Source organism: Trichosurus vulpecula, chromosome 8 (assembly GCF_011100635.1).
Source record: "Trichosurus vulpecula isolate mTriVul1 chromosome 8, mTriVul1.pri, whole genome shotgun sequence".
Taxonomy (NCBI): Eukaryota; Metazoa; Chordata; class Mammalia; order Diprotodontia; family Phalangeridae; genus Trichosurus; species Trichosurus vulpecula.
This window is the reverse complement of record NC_050580.1, coordinates 55,167,264-55,188,630: the sequence shown is the minus strand read 5'-3', so window position 1 is coordinate 55,188,630 and position 21,367 is coordinate 55,167,264. Positions and strand designations below refer to the sequence as shown.

Sequence of the window (21,367 nt, the reverse complement as noted above, 5' to 3'; positions counted from 1 at the left end):
CTCTTTCTGTTCTAATCCTTAAATACTTGAAGGATTGTATTTGTTCACTGGATCTCAACAAACTTGTTGAAAACTTGTTTTTCTTCCCATTGTTTGTTTTGTTTTACAATCTGCCACCATTCTCCTCCCCAGAATTTCACAAATGAGTTCATATTCTAAGTTGGGGCTGTCCTTAACTGATCTCTCTTGACAAGGAGATCAAGTACTTGGTAGTTAAGACAGTTTCTAGGCTCTTTCGGAGTCTCCTTTGTGGCAACTGACTTATGGGGGCTAAATTTCCTTCCTTAGGAAACAGTGATAGACTGTGATGGTGGTGGAGTGTTTACTGTATCTCCATTTATGTGCATCAATAACTTGTTTAAATAGATAAGGTTATCTTTGGAGAAGTGCAGGGACTAGGCAGATTTAGAATGCTGCATATAATGTCTGACATGGTTGATGTGTTGGCTAGTTTTGTTGAACTAATTTTTTTTAAACTTTGTAATAAAGGAGGATTCTCTGGGAGGTGGAGGGATATGTAGGTGATGTATAAACAAAAGACAGTAAAACAATTTAAAAAAATAGTTCTAATTGGAATTGACTTAGTTGTACATGTTATCTTTTCATTTTTATTTTTCTAAATTTCATTTTAATTTTTGAATTTACAAGTCTGACTGTACATGCAACTTATTAAGAAATGACTTCGGTAATTAGTTTCTTACTGCTTATAAGATAATAAATTTTATTCTTTCTTGATGTTATTTGGTCCTTGACATATCCAATATTTTATGACTCTCTTCTCAAAGAAATTATGCATGATATATATGGGTAAGGCAATGTGGCACACTGGGTATACAAGAACATGAGATCTAGCTTCAGAGTCAGAAAGTCCTGTGTTCAAGTCCAGCCAGGTAGAACAGTGGATAGAATGCTGGGCCCAGAGGCAGGAATACCTGAGTTCAAATACAGTGAAGGAGAAATTGGTGGGGGATGATGTCAGAGAGATGCAAGATGAGAAGGGGGCCTCTCAGCACGTTGCTTCAATTATGTGGTAAAGTATGAAGTGACATCCTCAGCTAAGAGAATATGGGGAACAGGCTTTAGAAGAAATGAGAAGATATGGAACAGCTGTTGTGATGAATAGGGAGGAGTCAGTAAGATTGCCTTGCTGCAAGAGAACCCAACTGAATTTTGATAGCACGTTTTCATGACTTCTTCCAGGTCCATTCAGCAGCATGTAAAGGGAAGTGAAGATAGTAGATTATAGTAATGGAGAATTGGGATTTGGTAAGGCGTGAATGACAATAGAACAAGGGGAAAAGGGATTCAAGAGTAGAGAATAGCATAAGAGTTGAAATATAAGGTTTCTGTGCTCTAGAACAATATCCATTTTTATACTGAGGAATATGCATATTCCTTTCTATTTTCTTTTCAATAACTGCCAAGCATCTATCATAGCTAACTTTTTAATGTTATAATCAGGTACTTACCTTCCTTTTTGTTTATATTTTTGTAAGATTTGTCTAGGTGTAAGTCAGGGGTACCCCTAGTGTACGGAAACCAGAAGGTAAGAAAGTGTATAATGCCTTTTAGGAAGATTTTCATCCAAGATAGTTAAGAAGTTTGAGAATTTGAAGAGCCTTAGGTTATTTGGAATATTCACTTGTATAAAACAGCTCATCCAGAATAATGCTACATGAATGAAATGTGTTACTGTATTTAGGTGTTGGCTAAATAAGTATAAATGGATGAACTAGCATGGTACTAGGAGTATGGATGACATAAATTCTCTAAAAGAATTACATTCTAAAATTAGGTAAAAATTACTCAATTTTTTAAACAATCTGTTCCACAAGGTTATCCATGAAACCTCCCTATATGGAACATAGTCTATTCAAAAATACCTCTCCCATATGTTTCCCAACCCCATAAAAGAGCTATTTACTTCTCTTTGGTGGTCGAACGTGATATGTTGCATCGTTAATGACCAGTTTGAAGTCATCAAGGAGCAAGAGGTCTATCCCTGTTGAGGAGGCGACACGAACACCATCTGTAAGAAATTAAAATAAAACTTTTCATGTGGTCCATAATTATTTTTACAGAGAGGTCAGGGACAAGAAATCTTCCAAATCAAGTTAGATATAAGACCCAATTATTTTAATTGTAAAAATGGCTTAACGCCTTTTGAATTTCATTTAACAGCTCTTCATAAATACTAACTCATAAAGAGAGCACATATTATCTTTTGCCAGCCGGCAGTACTTTTTATCCAAGGACCTTAAAGTATGTGTTCACAGTTCCTTATAACAAATGGAAAGATGAGGATAATGGAAAACTGAAGAGATGTGTTAAGTGCCTTGCCCACAGTAGGCACTTAATAAATGTTTGCTGAATTGAATTAAAGGTCAAAAGGAGAAGCTGAGTTAAAAACAAACAAACAAAAAACAACCTAAGTTCTCTGCTGAACTCACTTGGCTCAGCTGATTTGGAAGAACATCATACTCAGGGGCTATATACCCTTGTGGTCTGATGGTAATAAGTTCACTGGCCACCGTAAGTCTCAGCTAAAAATCTACAGGAGTGGAAATCCACACAGATTTTCTATTTTATGCTTATTATGATGGAAGTTATTTGCTGCCCAGAGGACCTTTGTATGTTAATCACAGCATCTTGTACACTTATGAATACTCATAAATATTAAATATTCTGTAAAGGTTCAGGCTGGATGTAATGGAGCAGCCCAAATAGGCTCATTATTCTTAATAAGCTGAAGTGAGGGTAGTATTTAAAAAAAGAAAACAAAGTTCTGATGGTTATTTTTTTTCTCAAGACTGTTTAAAGTTATTTTAAAACTAATTACTTTTTAAAAAAAAAATTAATGTCATTGCTTCAGCCTGAAAAAGTTTTATGTCTTCTATGTACTGTTTTCTTTTAAATTTAAAAATTCTGAATTTAATGAACTCCAGTAAGAGGGAACATTCCTATATGTGAAATCAGACAGAAAGATAGTTATCAATCAATCAGTAAACATTTATTGAGCCTACTATGTGCTAAGTGCTGGGGATACAAAAAGAGGCAAAAAACAGTTCTTGTCCTCAAGAAGCTTGCAATCTTGGGGGCAGCTGGGTGGCACGGTGAGTAGAGCACCAGCCCTGGAGTCAGGATGGCCTGAGTTCAAATCCGACCTCAGACATTTGACATGCTTACTAGCTGTGTGACCTTGGGCAAGTCACTTAACTCCAATTGCCCTGCCCTCCCCCCTCCAAAAAAAAAAAAGGAAAAAAAAAAAGAAGCTTACAATCTAATGGGGGAAACAGCTCATCCAGGATATGCAAAGCAAGCTGTATACAAGATAAATGGGAAATAATTAGCAGAAGAAAGGCACTAGAATTAAGAGGTATTGAGGAAGACTTCCAGTAAAGACAGGATTTTAATTGGGACTTAAAGGAAGCCATCAGTGGGAGCAGAGGAGGAAGAGCATTTCAGGCATGGGGGACAGCCAGAGGGAATGCCCAGAGCTGAGAGCCAGAGGATCTTGTTCATGAAACAGCCAGGAGACCACTGTCACTGGATCAAAGAGTTCATGTTGGGGCCAATCTCTATTATGCATAGCTTTTTTAAAAAAGTATATGATAAATCCAATATGTTGCTTTTGCAGCTCTCCTGCTTATTTGTGTTTCCTGCTGAACTTCCTTCTGTTTTCTTCTCTGCATTTAAAAAAGGCTTCAGTGGCCTTTTTTTTTTCCCTTGGAAACACTATCACTAGCCTCTCCCCACCTCCAACATTAAAAAGAAAAACACAATCCATGTCACAAAGAAGCATGGTCAAGAGAAACAAATCCATCCATTTGCCATGGATGTCTCATTGGGCACCTTGAGTTCATCACCCTTCAGTCCAGAGGTGGGTAGTATGCTTCATCTGTGCTTTATAGTCAGTGGCGGTCATTACACAGATGAAACATCTGAAGTCTTTAGAAGTTGTCTCTATAGTTCCATTGTTACTGTATTAATTTTCTCCTGGCTCTTCTCACCTCACTCTGCGTCTTCCCAAGTTTCACTGAAACCAATCCCTTTCCCTTTGCCATTTCCGACAGCATAATAACATTCCATTTTTATACCTTTTTTTTCAGCCATTCTCCAATTGATGGGCAACCTTCCCTTCCTTCTGTTTCCCATCCTTTGCAACACTGAAAATGCTAGGATATAGTCTAGAAGTGGTATTGTTATGTCAAAAGGTATGCAAAGTTTAGTGACTTTGGAGACATAGTTCTAAATTGCTTTCCAGAATGACTGGACCAATTCACAACTTCACTAGTGTATCTGTTTTCCTAAAGCCCCTCCATCAATTATCACTTTCTTTTTTTGGCAATATTTTGAAAATCTGATAGATGTGAGGTAGACTAACAGTTATTTTAATTTGCATTTTATTTATTATTAGCATTCGTTTACATGGTTGTTGATAGGTTGGATTTATTCCTTAGATAACTATCTTTTTATATCCTTTGATTATTTATTAATTGGGGAATGGCTGTCATTCTTATGTATTTAAATCAAATCCTTTATGTAGCTTGGAAATGAGACCTTTATCAAAGAGGAATTTCCTGCAAATATTTTTTCCAGTTAGTTATTTTGCTTCTAATGTCAATTGAATTGGTTTTGTTTGTAAAAAAAATATTGTGATGTGATTAATCAAAATGGTCTATTTCATCTTCTATGAAGATCTTCATATATGTTAGCATCTTCACCTTATCATCTTCAACTTTGTTTGGTCAAGAGCTTTTCCCCCATCCATGATTAAAAAAGGTATTTTCTTCCTTGCTCCTTGACTGTATATGACCTTTTATATCTAAGCTTTATATCATTTGGAGTGTATTATGGTATATGATGTAAAATCTTTATCTAAATCTAATATCAGACTTTTTTCTATATATGTGCATATGTATATATGCGTATATATAGTTATCATACACATACATATGTGAATGAATAGTGACTCCTTACTCAAGGAGTAGCACTTTTTATAAGTGTTTATCAATTACTATGTTCATTTGATTTTGCATGTTGTATACCTAATCTGCTCCAGTGCTCAACCTCTCTATTTTTTAGCCAGTACTAAATCATTTTGATAATTATTACTTTGTAGAATTTTTTTGAAATAAAGTTTTTTTTAATCATTTCCCTTGGGAATATCGATCCTTTGTTGCTCCGGATTAATTTTATTGCTATTTTGTCCACCTCTCTGAAGTAATCCTTTGGTAGTTTGATTGATATGGCACAATCTATTGAGGTAGTACTGTCACTTGTATTATGGTGGCACAGCCCAACCACGAGCAATTAATATCTCTCCACATATTTAGTTCTGCCTTTATTTCTATGAAATATTTTGTATTTATATTCAATCATTTCCTGCATGGGTTTTGATAGGTCAGCTCTCAAATGTAATATATATTCTGTAGATATTTTTAAAGATTAATTGAAACAATAATTTAGCAAAGAAGCAGGATATGAAATAAACTTACACAAATCATCAGCCTTTCTATATGTTACCAACAAAGCACAGGAGTAAGAAATAAAATGATAAATTCTATTCAAAATAACTACAGAATATATATTATATTTGAGAGCTGACCTATCAAAAAGGTACTCTACATAAACCATCATATATGCAAAATCGAAAATTTTTATTCTCCTTTGACTATCTTTATTCCCTCAATTTGTTTTACTTCTATTTTTATAGCTCATATTTTTATCACTATCTCAAATATCAATGGTAATAATGTTTATCATGCTTAATGTAATGTAAATCATGCTTTGCCCATGATCTTAATGGATAAGAATCTATTTTGTCACTATTACATATAATACTGACTCTTGGTTTTAAATACTGTGGGTAGCTGAAAAAGCTAAAGCAACTCCATTTTGTCTTAAGTTCCTTTATCTTGCCCATGACTCAGTTTGTATGGCAACACCCACCCCTGCAACCTTCCTTACTGATATAACAGCAAGGACAATCCTATCTATTAGGGCAGGTTTACCAGAGATAACTAACCGGAAAAAGAGCCTTTCCGGTGACTAGCCCAGCAACTGGCCTGTCCAATCACAGGATACCACCTCCCCTATTCCTAACCTACAAGTCCCCAGCAATGGTCCTGTCTAATCCTGAAGTACCCTTATCCAATTCACCTCCTGCCTAAATTGAAACCTATGTAAGATTTGTGCTTTTGTTCCTTCAGGGAGTCTCTGCCCCTCTGGGTGGAGCTCCCTTGCTGGGGAACTCAAACCCTTGTTGGTTCCTAAATTTATGGTATTGGGCTATGGTTTTGATTCTGTTTCTGGTCTTTTGCTGCATTGACAATTTTACACATGATACTATACTTATCAAATTATGTAATGATCCATTTATTCTTTTGCTTTTTACTATTTTTAACAGAAATGGGTCCTTAATCTTGTTAAAAGCTTCCCCCTGCATTTATTGATATACTTATGTGATTTATATTGTTTTTCAATTAGTAAATCTATTATAGTTTGGGTTTCCTTAGATATTGAACCAGCCCTGCATTCCTGGTATAAATCCAACCTGGTTATAATGCATAATCTTTTTAATATGTTGCTATAGCTAATATTCTAATTAATATTTTACTTAATATTTTTCCATCAATATTCATTTGGCATATTGTTCTATATTTTTCTTTCTCTGTTTTGTCTCTTCATGGTTCAGGTATCAAGACCATATTTATATCACAGAAGGAATTTGGTAAGATCCTTTCTTTTCCTAGTTTTTCAAACATCAATGTAATATTGGAACCATTCTTTGAATATCTGATAGAATTAATTTGTAAATCCATCTGGTACTGGGAATTTTTTCTTTGGGAGTTAATTTATTATTCCATTTCTTTTTATGGGTTATGATTATTTAAATATTCTAATTCTTGTTCTGTTAATGTAGACATATTTTTTGTAGATATTTATCCAGTTAAACTGCTGGTTTTGTTGGCATACTACTGTTCAAAATAGCTGTGAGGCTTTTTCTTTAGTAGAGGGAATTAAAAAAAATCTAACTTGAAAGAATCGACAGCATTTTTCCCCCTCTCTCTTCAATTGGGGGAAAAAGAAAAACAACCTTATAACAAATATGTATATCCAAGCAAAACAAATTCTTGCACTGACCATGTCCAAAATATATGTGTCATTCTGCATCTTGAATATATAATCTTTCTGTTAAGAGGTGGGAAGCATGCTTCATCATTGGTCATTTGAATGGTGGCTGGTTATTGCATTGATCGGAGTTCTTAAATCTTTCAATATTGTTTTTCTTTACTATGTTGTTTTCAGTGAAAATTGTTCTAGCTGTTCTTACTTCACTCTGCATCAGTTCATACAAGTCCTACCAGGTTTCTGTGAAACCATCCCTTTCATTTCTTGTATCACAATATTATTCCATTATATCCATACACCATTATCTGTTCAGCCATTTCCCAATTGATGGCCACCCCCTCAAATTCCAGTTCATTGCCACTACAAAAATATTTTTTTTGTGCCATGTAGGTCCTTTTCCTCTTTCTTCTGATGATCTCTCTTAATTCTCCTCCTACCTGTCTGACAGATCCTTCTCAGTTTCCTTTACTGGTTCTTTATCCAGATCATACCTATTAACTGTGGTTAACGGACAGGTCTATCCTGTGGGACCTCTGTTCTTCTCTTTCCATACTATCTCAAGTTTGTGATCTTATCTCCCATGGGTTAAAGGATCTCTATGCAGATGATTCTCACATCTATTTATCTACCCGTATCCCTTCTCCTGACTTCCAGACTCACATCACCAACTACCTATTCAGTATTAGGAACCGGATGCTTTATAAACATCTCAAATTCAACATGTTCGAAAGAGAACTCATCACTTTCCCCCCAAACCTTAGTGTCTTCTGAACTTCCTTCACTCAAGCTCACAAGCTAGGTGTTGTTCCTCACTCTCACCCCACATATCAAAATCTTTTGCCAAATCTTGTCATTTCTATCTTTACAATATCTCTCATCTATGTTCCCTTCACTCACAGAACTACCATCCTGGTGCAGGCTTTTATTACCTCACTCCTGGACTGTAAATAAATAAATAATAAAAAATAAATAGATAAATGTGTGTATGTCTTTCTTTCCTTATCAAGTAATCACTAGAGATATATCTCATTTTCCTAATACTCAGGTCTTAATGTCTTTCTTATATTTTGATTAGATTTGTCTAGGTCTGAGAGGATTACATTGACTATTATAATTTTACTAATTCTTTCTGTAATCACCTTTTCCTTTAATTATTTAGATAATAGTACATCTATTTTAAGTATTGATATGAATTCACTGTCTATAGTGTCTATAAACATAATGAAATTTCCTTGTTTATCTGTTTATTTTTACAGTCACTTTGAAATCACAATTGCTACTTTTGCTTTTTTGAGTTTACCTAAAGTATGGGTTTTTACCTTTTTTTTTAATAACCGATCTGGATTCCTTTTAGAAACCTGGCAAAGTGTATGGATCCCTTCTCAGAATAATATTTCTCAATAATTGAAGGAAATGCAAAATTTCACATAAAAGTTAGTAAACGTAAAGATAAGTTTTTCTCCATACATGTGGACCCCAGGTTAAAAACTCCTAAAAGATAATAGATTTTACTCTAGTCCTTTTTTAATGGTGTCAGTCTTTTCTGTTGCAAGTATGTTTTGTGTAAACAACTTATTGTTGGATTCTGCTATCATCCCAGGTTATTTGACCCTGTCCATGCTCACAGTTATTACTGTTGATTATGGATTTTCTTCTGTCCTAGAGATTATACTTTTCCTTTTCTTTGCCTTTGGCTCCCTCTTTACAAAGAACAGTGTGGTGAGACAGGCTTGTGCTCAGTCCTAGCCATCTATATTTGATGCATTCTGTTTCCATTTTATTGCTCCTCTTTTCTTGTCCTTGCCTAGTCTCTAACGACATTTTCTTACCCTTCCTTTTTTCCTTTTATTCCTTCCTTCACGATCTTTCTGATCAGTCTCTCTGAAGAGAAGTTTTTTGCTTATCACTAATATCTCTCTGAATCTATATTCCTTCTTAATCCCAGCCTTGCTTTCTTTGTTCTTATGTTTTCCTGTGGAACTTAATGTAGTTGTGTGCCAAAATCTCTGTGTGTGTGTATTCTATCCTCCTTTGTCCAGTTCAGATGAAAATGAGGTTCATTTTTAGGCTGTTTTCTCCACTCCTTCCTCCCTCTCTTCCCTGATGTATTCCTTTTTCCTTCCCTTTGCTTTTTTTCCTCTTAAGATTATCAAAACAGAACAAAACTGCTCTCAGGCCCTACACCCCTTGAATACATTAGGATTCTGAGAGGATTCTTGTTTCTTCTCTCCGTTAAGACTATAAACACTTAAACATAAATCCTTTCCTCTTGCTCAAATGCATTTACCTTTCTATGTTTCTCTCAACTCCTATGTTTGCATTTAAAAGTATTTACTCTGTTTTGGTTTCATCAGAAATATTTGGAAGTCCTCTATTTCATTAAAGTTCTGTTGTTTTTTTTCCACAAGATTATATTCAGCTTTGCTGAGTAAGTTATTCTTGGTTATAAACATTCAAAATCTTTCTATTTTTTTGCCTTCTGTTTTCTTCTCCTTTATAGTGATAGATTTCAGGTTTTACATAATATTGACGACAACAGCTCTTTGGTATCTGAACACTTTCTTTCAGGCTGCTTGCATTATTTTTAATTTGACCTGGAAACTCTAGGTTTTGGCTATGACTTTTCTGGGAGTAATCATGTTTCTTTCTGGAAGTGGCTAGTGAGTTCTTTCTATTTTCATTTTGCCCTCTGGTTTTAATAGGTCTAGGTAGTTTTCATTTATTTTTTCTTGAAATCTGATATTTAGGCTTTCTTTTTAATAGTCAAAGTTTTCAGCTAGTCTGAATATTCTTAGATCATTTCTTATTGACCTTTGTTCCAGGTCAATTGTTTTTCACAGGTAGATAGTTTGCATTTTCTGATATTATTTCAGTCTTTTCATTTTGTTCTAGCATTTCTTTAGTCTCATGCAGTCATCGATCTGTCTGGTTCAATCTGATTTTCAAGGAGTTTGTTATCTGAGTAAGGTTTTGCACACTCTGCACTAAGCTGTTTGTGCTCCTTCTGATTCTTTATGCTTTATAAAGCTCTCATCTAATTTACATGATCATTTTAAAACTCTTTCTTTGTTTATTCCAGAAATTCAAGTATAGCTAGTGGCAAATCTGTCATTTTCTTTGACACTCTGCTTATAGATGGTGTGGAGTTACTTTCTTCTTCTGGGTTTGTGTCTTGTCCCTTGCTCTATGACCTTTCTTATCGTCAATGTTTTCTCAGGTTTACTCATTTTTCCAGCCTTACTTATTGAATTGGTACTTTTTGTTGGGGCCAGGCTCTATGAACTTCTGGAAGGAATGTAGGGTCTCCCTTGGTCCAGCTCTCTATTATCTGCTAATGAGCACTGTATTTTCCCTCAGTTCCCTCAGGAACTTTTCCAGTCAGTGCACAGAACAGATTGATCCAGGGAATGCTCTGATTACTGCCCTATCTAGACCTAGTTTGGGGCCAGAATGACTGAATTGTAGGTTAAAAGAGGCCTTTGCTAACTCTTGGTCTGGGCTCTTCTGCCAGGACTCTGTTCCTAGTACCCACAGGTTATCTCTTTGCACAGATGTGGACAGCTTGATGGACTGACTTTGCTTTTTGAAATTCTTGCTGATATCTTGGTCTATTCCCTTTTCTCCCCCATCCTTACTGGAGGAGCTGTGAAAGAGCTGGGATGATTCTGCTACTACTTGCTCCAACATTTTGAAGAGAGTCTTTAACATATATGCTTTTCAAGTTAGCATGTTTTCCCCCCAGTGTCAAACCTTTACTGCAAAGACCCCAGATCTAAAAAATAAAACCCTAAGATTTCATCTTTCCAAAGTGGAAGGCCCAATAATTATTAATGGAATAATCTACTCTGCACCTAAATCTTACATTAAAAGGTCTCAAGAAATGAGAATGTGACTGCCTATCTTTGATTTGCCAGCTATAAGTGTATGTGAACCACAGTGATAAAAGTGAGCAGTCACATTCCGAGAAGTCTGTGTGAGTTCAGAAGGCACCAGAGATCACTTTCCATAAGTTGGCTTCCTTAAGGCTTACAAGTGAGAGCTCATGGTTATCGAAGGGGACTATACCTGGTGAATAGATTGCTACTCGGTCAATTCCTCTATCTTCCTCTTGCAGCTGTCGTAGAAATACACCAACCGAATCTGAAATAGGTTTAAGTGTGAACTGACAGCGCTCACGTCGGGATGGTAGCCTCACGGATATCACAGGTAATCCATTTTGGTAAACCACTGTCACATCTGATGGGAAAAAAAACCAAAAAACATAAACAACAAAAAGGAATATAAGACCACTCGAAGTCATCATGCAGCTAAAGCTACCCTTTATCACTCCTTCATATTACAAAGTACCTATTATCACTAAAGCAAATGTTTTATTTTAATGAATACCTCCTTTTATCTTAAATTGCAGATTATTCTCACAACAAGGCAATAAGATCAAACAGACACAAATGATTTTGGAGGAAACATGTGCAAAGGATAAGGGGGCGGGGAATCCCTGTGGAAATCTCTTGTATCTATAGGTGGGTATTCTTGTTCTCATTCAGACCCCTGGATTTAATTAAGCAGAGTATTAGAGGCTTCTGTATTTCCTTTCAATGTAAGGGAGGCATGTGTGATTATACTTTTGCTGTTGAGAATCCCTAGGGATGCCACCCTTCCAAGGCAGACTGCCAGCTGAGGATTTAGTCAATCAACAATTATTTACTGAATGTCGTTATAGGCAAGATTCCCACACTCCCTTATGAGCTCCTATCCCATATCACCAACTTCTTTTTGAGCATTTCCAATGGAGGTCTTTTATGCATCTCAAACTCAACACATACAAAATGAAACTTATATCTTTCCCCTAAAAGTCATCCTTCTTCTTTACTCGACTCTTTTTGTAGAGGGTACCACCATCCTGCAGTCACCCAAGTTCAGATTCTCAGCATTGTCTTTGCTACCTCCCTCCCCATATCTAGCCACTTGCCAAGTCTTGTCAATTCTACCTCCACAACACCTCTCACGTCTGTCTTCTGTCTTCTCACATAACCACCACTCCACTTCAGACCATCACAGTCTCTCACCTGGATGGTTTCAGAGCATCCTAACTGGCCTCCCTGCCTTGAGTCTGTCCCCTCTCCAGTCTATATTCCACAGAGATGCCTATGTGATATTCCTGAAGCAAAGTTCTCACCATACCACTCCTTTCATTATGAAGATCCAGTGGCTTTTAGGATCAAATTCAAAAATCCCTGTTTGGCATTTCAAGCCTTCCCCAACCTCCTCTTCCAGACTAATTTCACATTACTCCCCTTCTCAAAGTCAATGGTCTGGCCAAACTATTTTACTTGCTGTCTTTTACATATGACCATTTCAATTCCATGTCTTTTACAGGATGCACTACCACTGAGCCAAGTTCTCTGGCTTCCTTATTCTCCCCAAATTTGATTCTAATGTAATCTCTTTCCTAATTTGCAATCAGTCACACAAAAATTCCTTGGGTTTATGAATTATTGAAGTAGTTTCTAGTTGAAGCTAAGTCAAAATATGGATATAAAAGCATGTAGGATGACAAGAGCCAGATGCCAGTGTACACAAAAAAGATACTGATTTTAAGTAAAAATTACATCAACCAAGTGGTTTGGTTGGGTTCCTTTTCCATTACCATTTGGTTTTAACACTTCAAGGATCTGAGATTTCATCAATGAAAATACTCTCTCCCCAAATGTGGATTGTATCACATATATTTTCATGAGTTGCTGTTGCTGAAAAAGATTGATCAGTCTGTAGCCAACTTGGTGATGAGCCTATCTTAAATTATCTAGGCTGTTCCTTGGACCGCAGACATACAATTTTTAAAAAACAAAATCTGTGTCACCTACAGGAGTGTTCTTCATAGTGGGACATAGGAACACAAAATAATCTCAGGTTTAGGAATGAATGTCAACAAACAACTCTACTTTTCAGCATTCTCATAGTCTAAAACTAAGCTCATCATCTCCTTTCTCCTACTTTCTCATTTCTGTTAGTGGCCCCATCATTCTCTTACTCACCACACTCAAAACCTCTAGTTTCCATCTAGGTAATCTCTCAGACATATATCCTCTCTTTTCCATTTCCGGTGTCAGCATCCCTGTTCAGGATCTCAGCATATGTCATTTGGAATGCCCTACTAAATGCCTCTTAAATTAGCTTATCATTTCTAGTTCCTCCCCACACAACCTCAACAATGTTGCTAGATTCATCTTCGCAAAGCAGGGCTGCTCCCCTACTGGAAAACCTTCAGTGCTTCTCCATTGCCCTGGTTTTTGTCCAAATCCATCCAGGGTGGTTTCTAGGCCCACCGATAGTATGGCACTTCTAGTTCTGCCTTGTGAGACCATGGATTTAAAGTTGAAAGAAACTTTATTTCCACTAATTTTACAAATACAAAAACTGAGACCCACAAAGGTTGGGTGACTTGTCCCAAGTCACAGAGGCAGTCAGAAGCAGAGCCAATACATAAGGTCAGGCCCTCTAACTTTTAGTTATTTCAAACTATTGCATGATCAATATTTTTTTCTTCCCTCTCATTCCCTAAACCTGCCAATATTTCTTTTTTTTCTTTCTTTGCTTATGTGGTTATTTCAAAAATGGCATTAAAATATCATTTTAATTGTTTTACATTTCTATGAAGAAAAGATAACTTTTTTTCCTAAGCAGACTTTATACAACAACATTCATTATAATATAGGATATAAAGAGGTCACTAAATCATATGGCCAATCAAACGTTGCATTCTCTTCTCCTTTGAGTTTAAAAAGTCTCACTATGAAGAGATGATGAAACATTTACCTCCTTTTTAGTAAAAAATGTAGGTGATTACAAGGGTGAAACATTCAGATGTCAGATACTGTTTTGGTCTCATGCTTAATTATCTTTTTTCTGGTTAAAAAAGGGAGGGGTGGTTAATTTAAAGAACAATGGGAACTAATTGGTATAAAACACAAAAGGCACCAATAAAACTAAAAACAAAAGGTCTGAGAGGGAGCCCTGCATCAGTCCATATCTAGGCCACCTGCCTCTGGCCTCTCCCTGACCTGACAATATCACCCTCGTGCCAAGGGACCCCATCACTGACCAGTCTAATCACCTGCCTCCCTCAGTGGACCTCTCTCTAGTCACCGATATTCTACACAGACTCATTCATCAAGGGTTAGCATATTTCCCATCCCTCACACTCTCCCCATTTTGTTGATTTTGAACCCCTGGCTGCTCAAGTACACATTGCATTCTCCATCCCCAACTGCCCATTTCCCCTCACTCTTATTCCCTTAACTCTACTCTGCAGATGTCCCAGTCCAGCTCTACTCACCCATCCCACCCCCTCCACTTTCCTCACTGGGATGCCTGCTCAATAACGGACAACCTTGTTTTCTTTGTAATTATTTCGCTTTCTCCTTATATCTCCTGGTACTTACTGAGAACTGGCTGCATCCTAATGACACTGCCATCGCTGGCTTTCCTTTCTGGCACTTTTCACTCATAAACTCTACCTCCTCTGATGGTCACTCTGCAGGAATTAAAATGCTCCTTGCACTCCCTTCACTTCCAGACTCTCTCTACCACCTCTGCTTAGCAACTTCTCCTTTTTTGAGGTTCACACTATTCAAATTTTTCACCTCATCCAGATCCTGGTGGACATTATCCATTGACCCCTCGGACATTCTCCTTCATTCCTCAATGACTTCAGAGCCTGGGCTCAGTCGTTCCCTCTACCCCAACTCCCGCCCTTATATGAGGAAGATTTCAACTACATATGGATATTTCCTTAAATACCCTAACTTCCAGTTCCTCAATCCAACTCAATGCCTATGTCCTAGTCTGCTACTTCACCTCAGCTACATGGAGAGAATCCTTCCTTTGATTGTGCCATCATCCACAGAGGTACCACTCTATGTTCATCAACTCTGAAATTACCATATGTGATCATAATCAGTCCTCCTTTCCCCTCCTCTTCTGCCTTACGATGGCAAATCCTATTCTTCATGTTCCCCATGACTTCTAGTCTCCCATCCTTTTAGTTCTTTCCCAGATCACATCCTCCTCTCCGGACCCTGTTGCCCTCTATCCCATAACTGATCTTGCTGTCCTAAGCCTCAGCTCTGAATTTCTCTCACCAACTGCTTCCTCTGCCCCTACACACGTGCTGCCGAAAGCCATTGAGACTCATGAAACTGCGGATTGGGTCTGCTACAAATTTACGTTACATCATCTTAACTGGGCCCTGTCTGCTGCTAGGCAACCTTTCTATACTCCCTAACTACCTCACTAGCCTACTCATCATAGAGGATCTTCCAAACCTTTTCATCTCTCCTTTAACCTCCCATAGTTCCCCCTCCCCCACCCTCTCAGCTGAGTAACCTTGCCTCGTATTTCACTGGAAAAAACATGGAGGCTGTTTGCTAAGAGTTCTTTCTTCCCTCCTCCTCCTCCTCCTCTCACATCACTCAGGTGCCTTTTGCCACTATCTCCTTCTTTACCCCGATCTCACATGAAGAGGTTCGGGGCCATCTCCAGTCATCCTGATCTATATCTGGCCACTGGATCCAGATGGTTCTGGAGGAGAAAGTGAGGTTGGTGACTTTGCACAGCCCTCCCTCACTGTAATCCAATTTATTTGCAAGTTGTGGCATCACCTTTCTGATGTCATGGTGCTCTTCGAAAACAAAAGACAAACAACAACATGAAGAGGTGGTCCTTCTTGCCAAAGCTAACTCCTCTACATGTGCGAGTGATCCCAGCTCATCCCGACTGCCAACAAACATGCCAGTGTCTCCCTATCCTCAAAACCTGTTACTTCATCCGTCTAACACTGCTAGCTCTCCTCCACTTTGTGACTAAAATCCCTGAAAAGGTCATCAACAACTGGGGCTTCCACTGCCTTTCTTCTCATTTTTCTTAACTCTCTGCAGGCTGGTTTCTGAGCTTATCATTTGACTGAAAACTGCCCTCTCTAAAGTTACTAATTTCTTAATTGCCAAAATGAATGGCCTTTCAATCCTCATCCTTTGCAAACCTTGACAGTGCCAATCACCCTCTTCTCCTGGATACTCTCTTCTTTCTCAGTCCTCCTCCCTCCTGTTATCTGACCACTCCTCATTTTCCTTTGTTGGATCTTCTATCCAGGTCACTCCCACAGGACTTTGTCTTTCTCTTCTCCCTTTATGCTATCTCACTAGGTGATCAGATCAGCTCCATCATCTCAGCCCTACTCTGTCTCCTGACCTCTTCCATTGCCTAAAGAACATCTTGAAATGGATGTCTCATAGAAATCTTAAACATAACACGTGTTTAATTCATTATCCCTCCCCTGCAAATCCTGCCCTCTTCTGAACTGTCCAGGGCATCACTGTCCTCTCAATCACTGGAGCTTGCAACCTCATTGTCTGTCATTCTGTGACTCTTCTCTCTCACCTCCCACATCCAATCATTTGTCAAATCCTGTCCCTTCTATATGCCCCATTTTCTCCTTTTACACTCCTGCCACCCTGGTGCAGACCCTCATCACCCCACACCTGGACTGCTGCAGTAGTCTGCTTGTGAGTCTGCCAGCCTCAGTCCATCCCCACTCAGCTGTCAAAGTGATCTTCCGAAAGCACAGATCTGACCACGTTAAATAAACTCCAGTAACTCCCTATGACGTCCTAAATACAAAATTCTCTTTGGTGTTTAGAGCTCTTCATAGCTTGGCCCCCTCCTGCCTTTCCCGTTTTCTTACACCTTACCATAATCCACATACTCTGCAATCCAGTGACTGGTCTCTGGGGTTCCCCACGCAAGACAACCCACCTCCCTGTTTTCCCTGGCTCTCCACCCACCAGCAAGTCTCTCCCTGCTCATCTCTGCCTCCCGGCTTCTTTCAAGTCTCAGTTAAAAGTCCCACCTTCTAAAAGAAGCCTTTCATGCCAGCGCCTTCCTTCTGTTCACTTTCTCCAATTTAGCCTTTATATACTTGTTTGTAATCATTGTTTGCATGTTTTCTCCCCCATTTTGACCCTCTTTGTATCCCCAGCCCTGAGCAGAGTGACTGACACATAGTCAGCCCTCAACTGCTTCTTGACTCACTGAGATAAACATGCATAACCCTAAGCATTAAGCTATGCTACAGTTTTGCCAAATGTAAATGTCACATAACCCTTCCATAAATTGAAGTAACTGAGAGAACTTTGCTGAAGCTGATCTCATTTCCAAATCAAATACACTAACTTCTCTAGTCTGCATGGATCACACATGGTATTAACAACAGTGGTAATACCAACAGCCGTAATAACAGTTAATTAACTCTTAGATGGTGATTTTAAGGTCTCTGAAGCACTTGCACATGCATTATCTCATTTGTTCTTCATAACAGCTCTGTGAAGGAGGTGCTATCATTGTGGACTTTTCTCCTTTGCCCAATTTGATTCTGAGTATCTCATGGGTGTCGCTCATCTTTGTATTCCCCACAATACAGCACCCTGCATTTACTAACTCATCTGTATGTTCACTGGGTTGAAATGTGGCTATTTTTATTTGGCGAGGTAGCAGATGGCATGCATCTAGTGCTTAAAGGTTTACAAAGTCCATGCATACATCATTGCACTTGAATCTCAAGAGCTCTGTAAGGTAGGTCTTATTACCCCCATTTTTGGGATGAGGAAACTGAGGCAGAAGATCAAAGGCCTTGCCAGGTTCACACAGCTCCCAAGTGTTTGAAGTCTAAAATCTCCCCAACTCTAAGCACTCTCGTTTTCTCATTTGCTTGGACTCGGTAAGTTTAAGATGTAGGATTTTCAGTAATAGCACTCCAAATGATGGTGCTCCTGATTTTACCTTTTCTCTGTTATTCCAAACTTCAACCCATCCATACCTTCCTGTGCTGTGTGCGGCTTGTTCATGTTCCCCCATAGACCCTTCAACAGAAGACCATTACTTTCAGATTTGGTGGCTGAAGTTCCTTCTGGCTGCCCTCCCTCCCAATTTATAGGAGCTTCTTGTATACTTACTACACACAGGGGCTGGTGCCGTAAGATTAAAGCTACAGGTCTGATTGCCATCTCAGAATGCACAAACTGCATTCCCCCTTAACCCAACCAACTGTAAACGTGTGCTGCTGGCACATACACAGGTGGATGGCTCAGCACAAATTCATCCCTACTCTTGGAAACATAACTCAACCCATCATTCCGTAAGGAAACCTACTTCAGCCTTCAGGTGGGTTTTACATATGTTCTCCTATCTCTATGGACCAGGAACGGTACATGCTTACTAAGTAGCACTGATTAATTCCCTAAACATCTGCTCATTCTCTCCCCACCCCCAAAAGCACTAGATGGAGAAAAAAACATCACAAAGGAGCAGCAAAAACAAGAAAACGTTGCAGCTTCTGTTAGGGCCTTAGGCCAACAAGGGGTGAGAACATATTGATCCTGTGATCTACCGTGTAGCCATGTTTTCCAGCCCTGCCCCAAACAAAAGAAAACTTGGAACAGAACAGACTAGGGCTATTTCCTACCTCATCCATGAAGATTTCATTAATGTGCTACTTTCTTTTTTGATTTCTATTCTCCGTCTTTACTTTAAACACTCCATCAGTTTTTGGCAGTGAGCGTAGCGGGTCCCTTGAACACCAAGGCCAACATGCTAGCTTTCTCTCTCTATCCTGCCCACTGCTGCCCTGGGTGCTGAGGCCTCTCTGCAGATCTACAAGGCTGACAGCTAGCAGACTGCATGGGAAGAGAGAGAAGCCAAGAATGACATGGGATGGCTTTGCCAAGACTTACCATCAGAGGGCACTACCGTACTGCAATAGACCACTCTCAAGTGTTGCCAGGAGGAGAGCCTCTGGTGTACCTGGAAAACCCAAAGAGAAGAGACTTATCATTAGGACATCCGGCTTCTAAGGTGATTTTCTAACTTCTAGTGCTCTCCAGCTTGAGCAAGAGGAAATCCTCCTCCTTCCCACTGTTTAGCTTTTTAGACCTCCCTAAGTGGAGCAGCGGATAGAGTGCCAGACCTAGCATCAGGAAGACCCGAGTTCAAATTTGACTTCAGACACTAGCCTTGTGACCCTGGCCAAGTCATTTAACCCTGTTTGCCCCAGTTTCTTCATCTGGAAAATGGGGATAATAATACCTCCCATGGCTGTTGTGAGGATGAAACTAGACGAAACTAGCACATTGCTGCGTATATAGTGGGTAGTTAATAAATGTCAGCTATCATCATTACCTGTGCCCCTTGTAGCCTGTTATTGGGTACAGAGGGAATTTAGAATCTCCGCATTCTCTTTTTTGGTTTTCGCCAGCCACATTCAGTCCTTGGGCTGCCTCCCACCCACCACCTTCTGTGCCTCCAGAGGACATTCTGCACACAGAAAGAGAAGCATGCTCGTTGAGGAGGAAGTACTCAGTACTGATTAATAAAGGGAGGGACTCTGAGGTTCAGGATCTCACAATGAGAGAATACTGGGGAATAAGAAGTGGTTTGCAAAGTGGTTTGTAAACATCCTCACTGGAGATGACCTCGCCTCAACCCTGTGTGTGTGGGTGGGGCAGTGCCATCTTTATCACACTTAGAGATGAAGAACTTGGTGCTGAGTGGTCAGGTCTCTGGCACAAGGTCAGACCTTTGCCCGGGGCAGGATTCTAACTCAGCTACCTCTCCACGCTTGTGGCGAGTCCAGCGCTTTACCCACTATCCCCTATTGCTGCCGGACAGCATTATAGCCCTTTTCCCCCAACCCCAATGAATTATTTTTTGTCTTCTGCAAATGTGCCACATTCTCCACCTTCTTCATTTTCTTTTACAAATTTTCCCTTACTATTTTTCACTGCCTCCATATCACTGATGGACTCAAGGACATCATTTTGTATTCCAAATTTTCCCAAGTAATAAGTATTGATTGGCTACTTTTCTTCTGAAATATTCCGATAAACAAGGGAGCTGTTATCATTTCCACAAGCAGTTGAGAAGAGGTACTGAATGCAAATATTCTCTGTATAGATGTCTAATGCCTACTTTATATTTTTGGCATTTATAGTTGTGCTGTCAAATGATCTTCCTCTTCATCTTCTATGGAGGTGGTAATCATTTTGGACTTTTTTTCTTCCTAACAAAAGAAGCAACCTATTGTTGCTACTCCCTAAGTTTTCGTCTTGACTAAAAAGAGTTGGAAAATTCTGTATCTAAAGCAGTGTGATACTGCCTCAAATATGTATTATTTAGAAAAATTTAATTTTACTCTCTTTTGGGGGTGGGCAGGAGGGCCTAGATCTCTGATTTCATCTGTATAAAGAACTCTTGGTATGGAAACTCCATGCATACTGCAGATGAGCTTATCTGTGACATATTTTTAAGAGAGTTGCCTGGGCCGTGAGAAGCCAAGACTTGCTCATGGTCAAACAGCTAGTATGTGTCAGAGGGAAGACTTGAATTCAGGTCTCCCTAACCCTAGCATATGGCTAGAGTCTACAGACCCACTATGCACACTTGTCCGATTCAACAGTATGATGTCTAATTCAGAGCCACAAGGTGAAAGTGGTAGTAAGGATGGAGTAAAGAAATAGGATTTGGCAGTTTTGAAAGATGGTTCTGTTGAGAGCCAGTTATCAAAAGACTGGAGCCTAATACTGATCAGGTACTTTGTTACATCTACAATGCTGTCTTGGCATGGTTTTTTTTCCCTCTCTTAATTTAAATTTTTTTTGTAATGTATTTTTTGGGCTAGCAAGAATGAAGGGAATTATTATTTTAAATCAATGGATTCTCAAAAATGTTCCAGATCCACTCATACAGATACAAGGAGAGGAAAATATGTTCACATTTAATTGGTTTTTAATGAAATATCCTCGTGTGTGTGTGTGTGTGTGTATGTGTGCCTGCTTGTGTAGAGGGGGTGTTATAAAGAGAAATAAAGAGGAAATGTCTTCAAATGTATTTTACTGAGAACTTTGGTGGATATATGAAGTCTCCCACAAGAGAATCATATGCTTCCTCCAGAGGATCATCCTTTTGCAAGATAGGGGCCCAGTAATGCTGTGAAGAGGATATATAATTTTAATAGGCACAGAACTCTCAATTTCCCCGATTCTCCAAATGGATTAGATCCCAAACTACCAACTGGGCTTAGAAAAACCAAGAGAGTACATGGTTTCCTTGTAAAAAAAAATAGGCAAAACACAGCATAAAAACCCAGAGGGAATTCATCAGATATGTGGTAACTCAAGAAAAT

The 21,367-nt window shown here is 38.8% G+C and overlaps 1 protein-coding gene across 1 annotated transcript in view; it reads right to left on the bottom strand.

Moving 5' to 3' along the window:
• The window catches only part of MCU (mitochondrial calcium uniporter), a 177,353-nt gene that overhangs the window by 15,709 nt on the left and 140,277 nt on the right, over nt 1-21,367 (bottom strand). The window contains exons 2-4 of the mRNA XM_036737170.1: nt 18,921-18,990; nt 11,200-11,370; nt 1,925-2,029 (exon numbers count right to left, since the gene is read on the bottom strand). Coding sequence (XP_036593065.1) covers nt 1,925-2,029; nt 11,200-11,370; nt 18,921-18,990 — 346 coding nt within the window. The remainder of the gene's footprint in view (nt 1-1,924; nt 2,030-11,199; nt 11,371-18,920; nt 18,991-21,367) is intronic.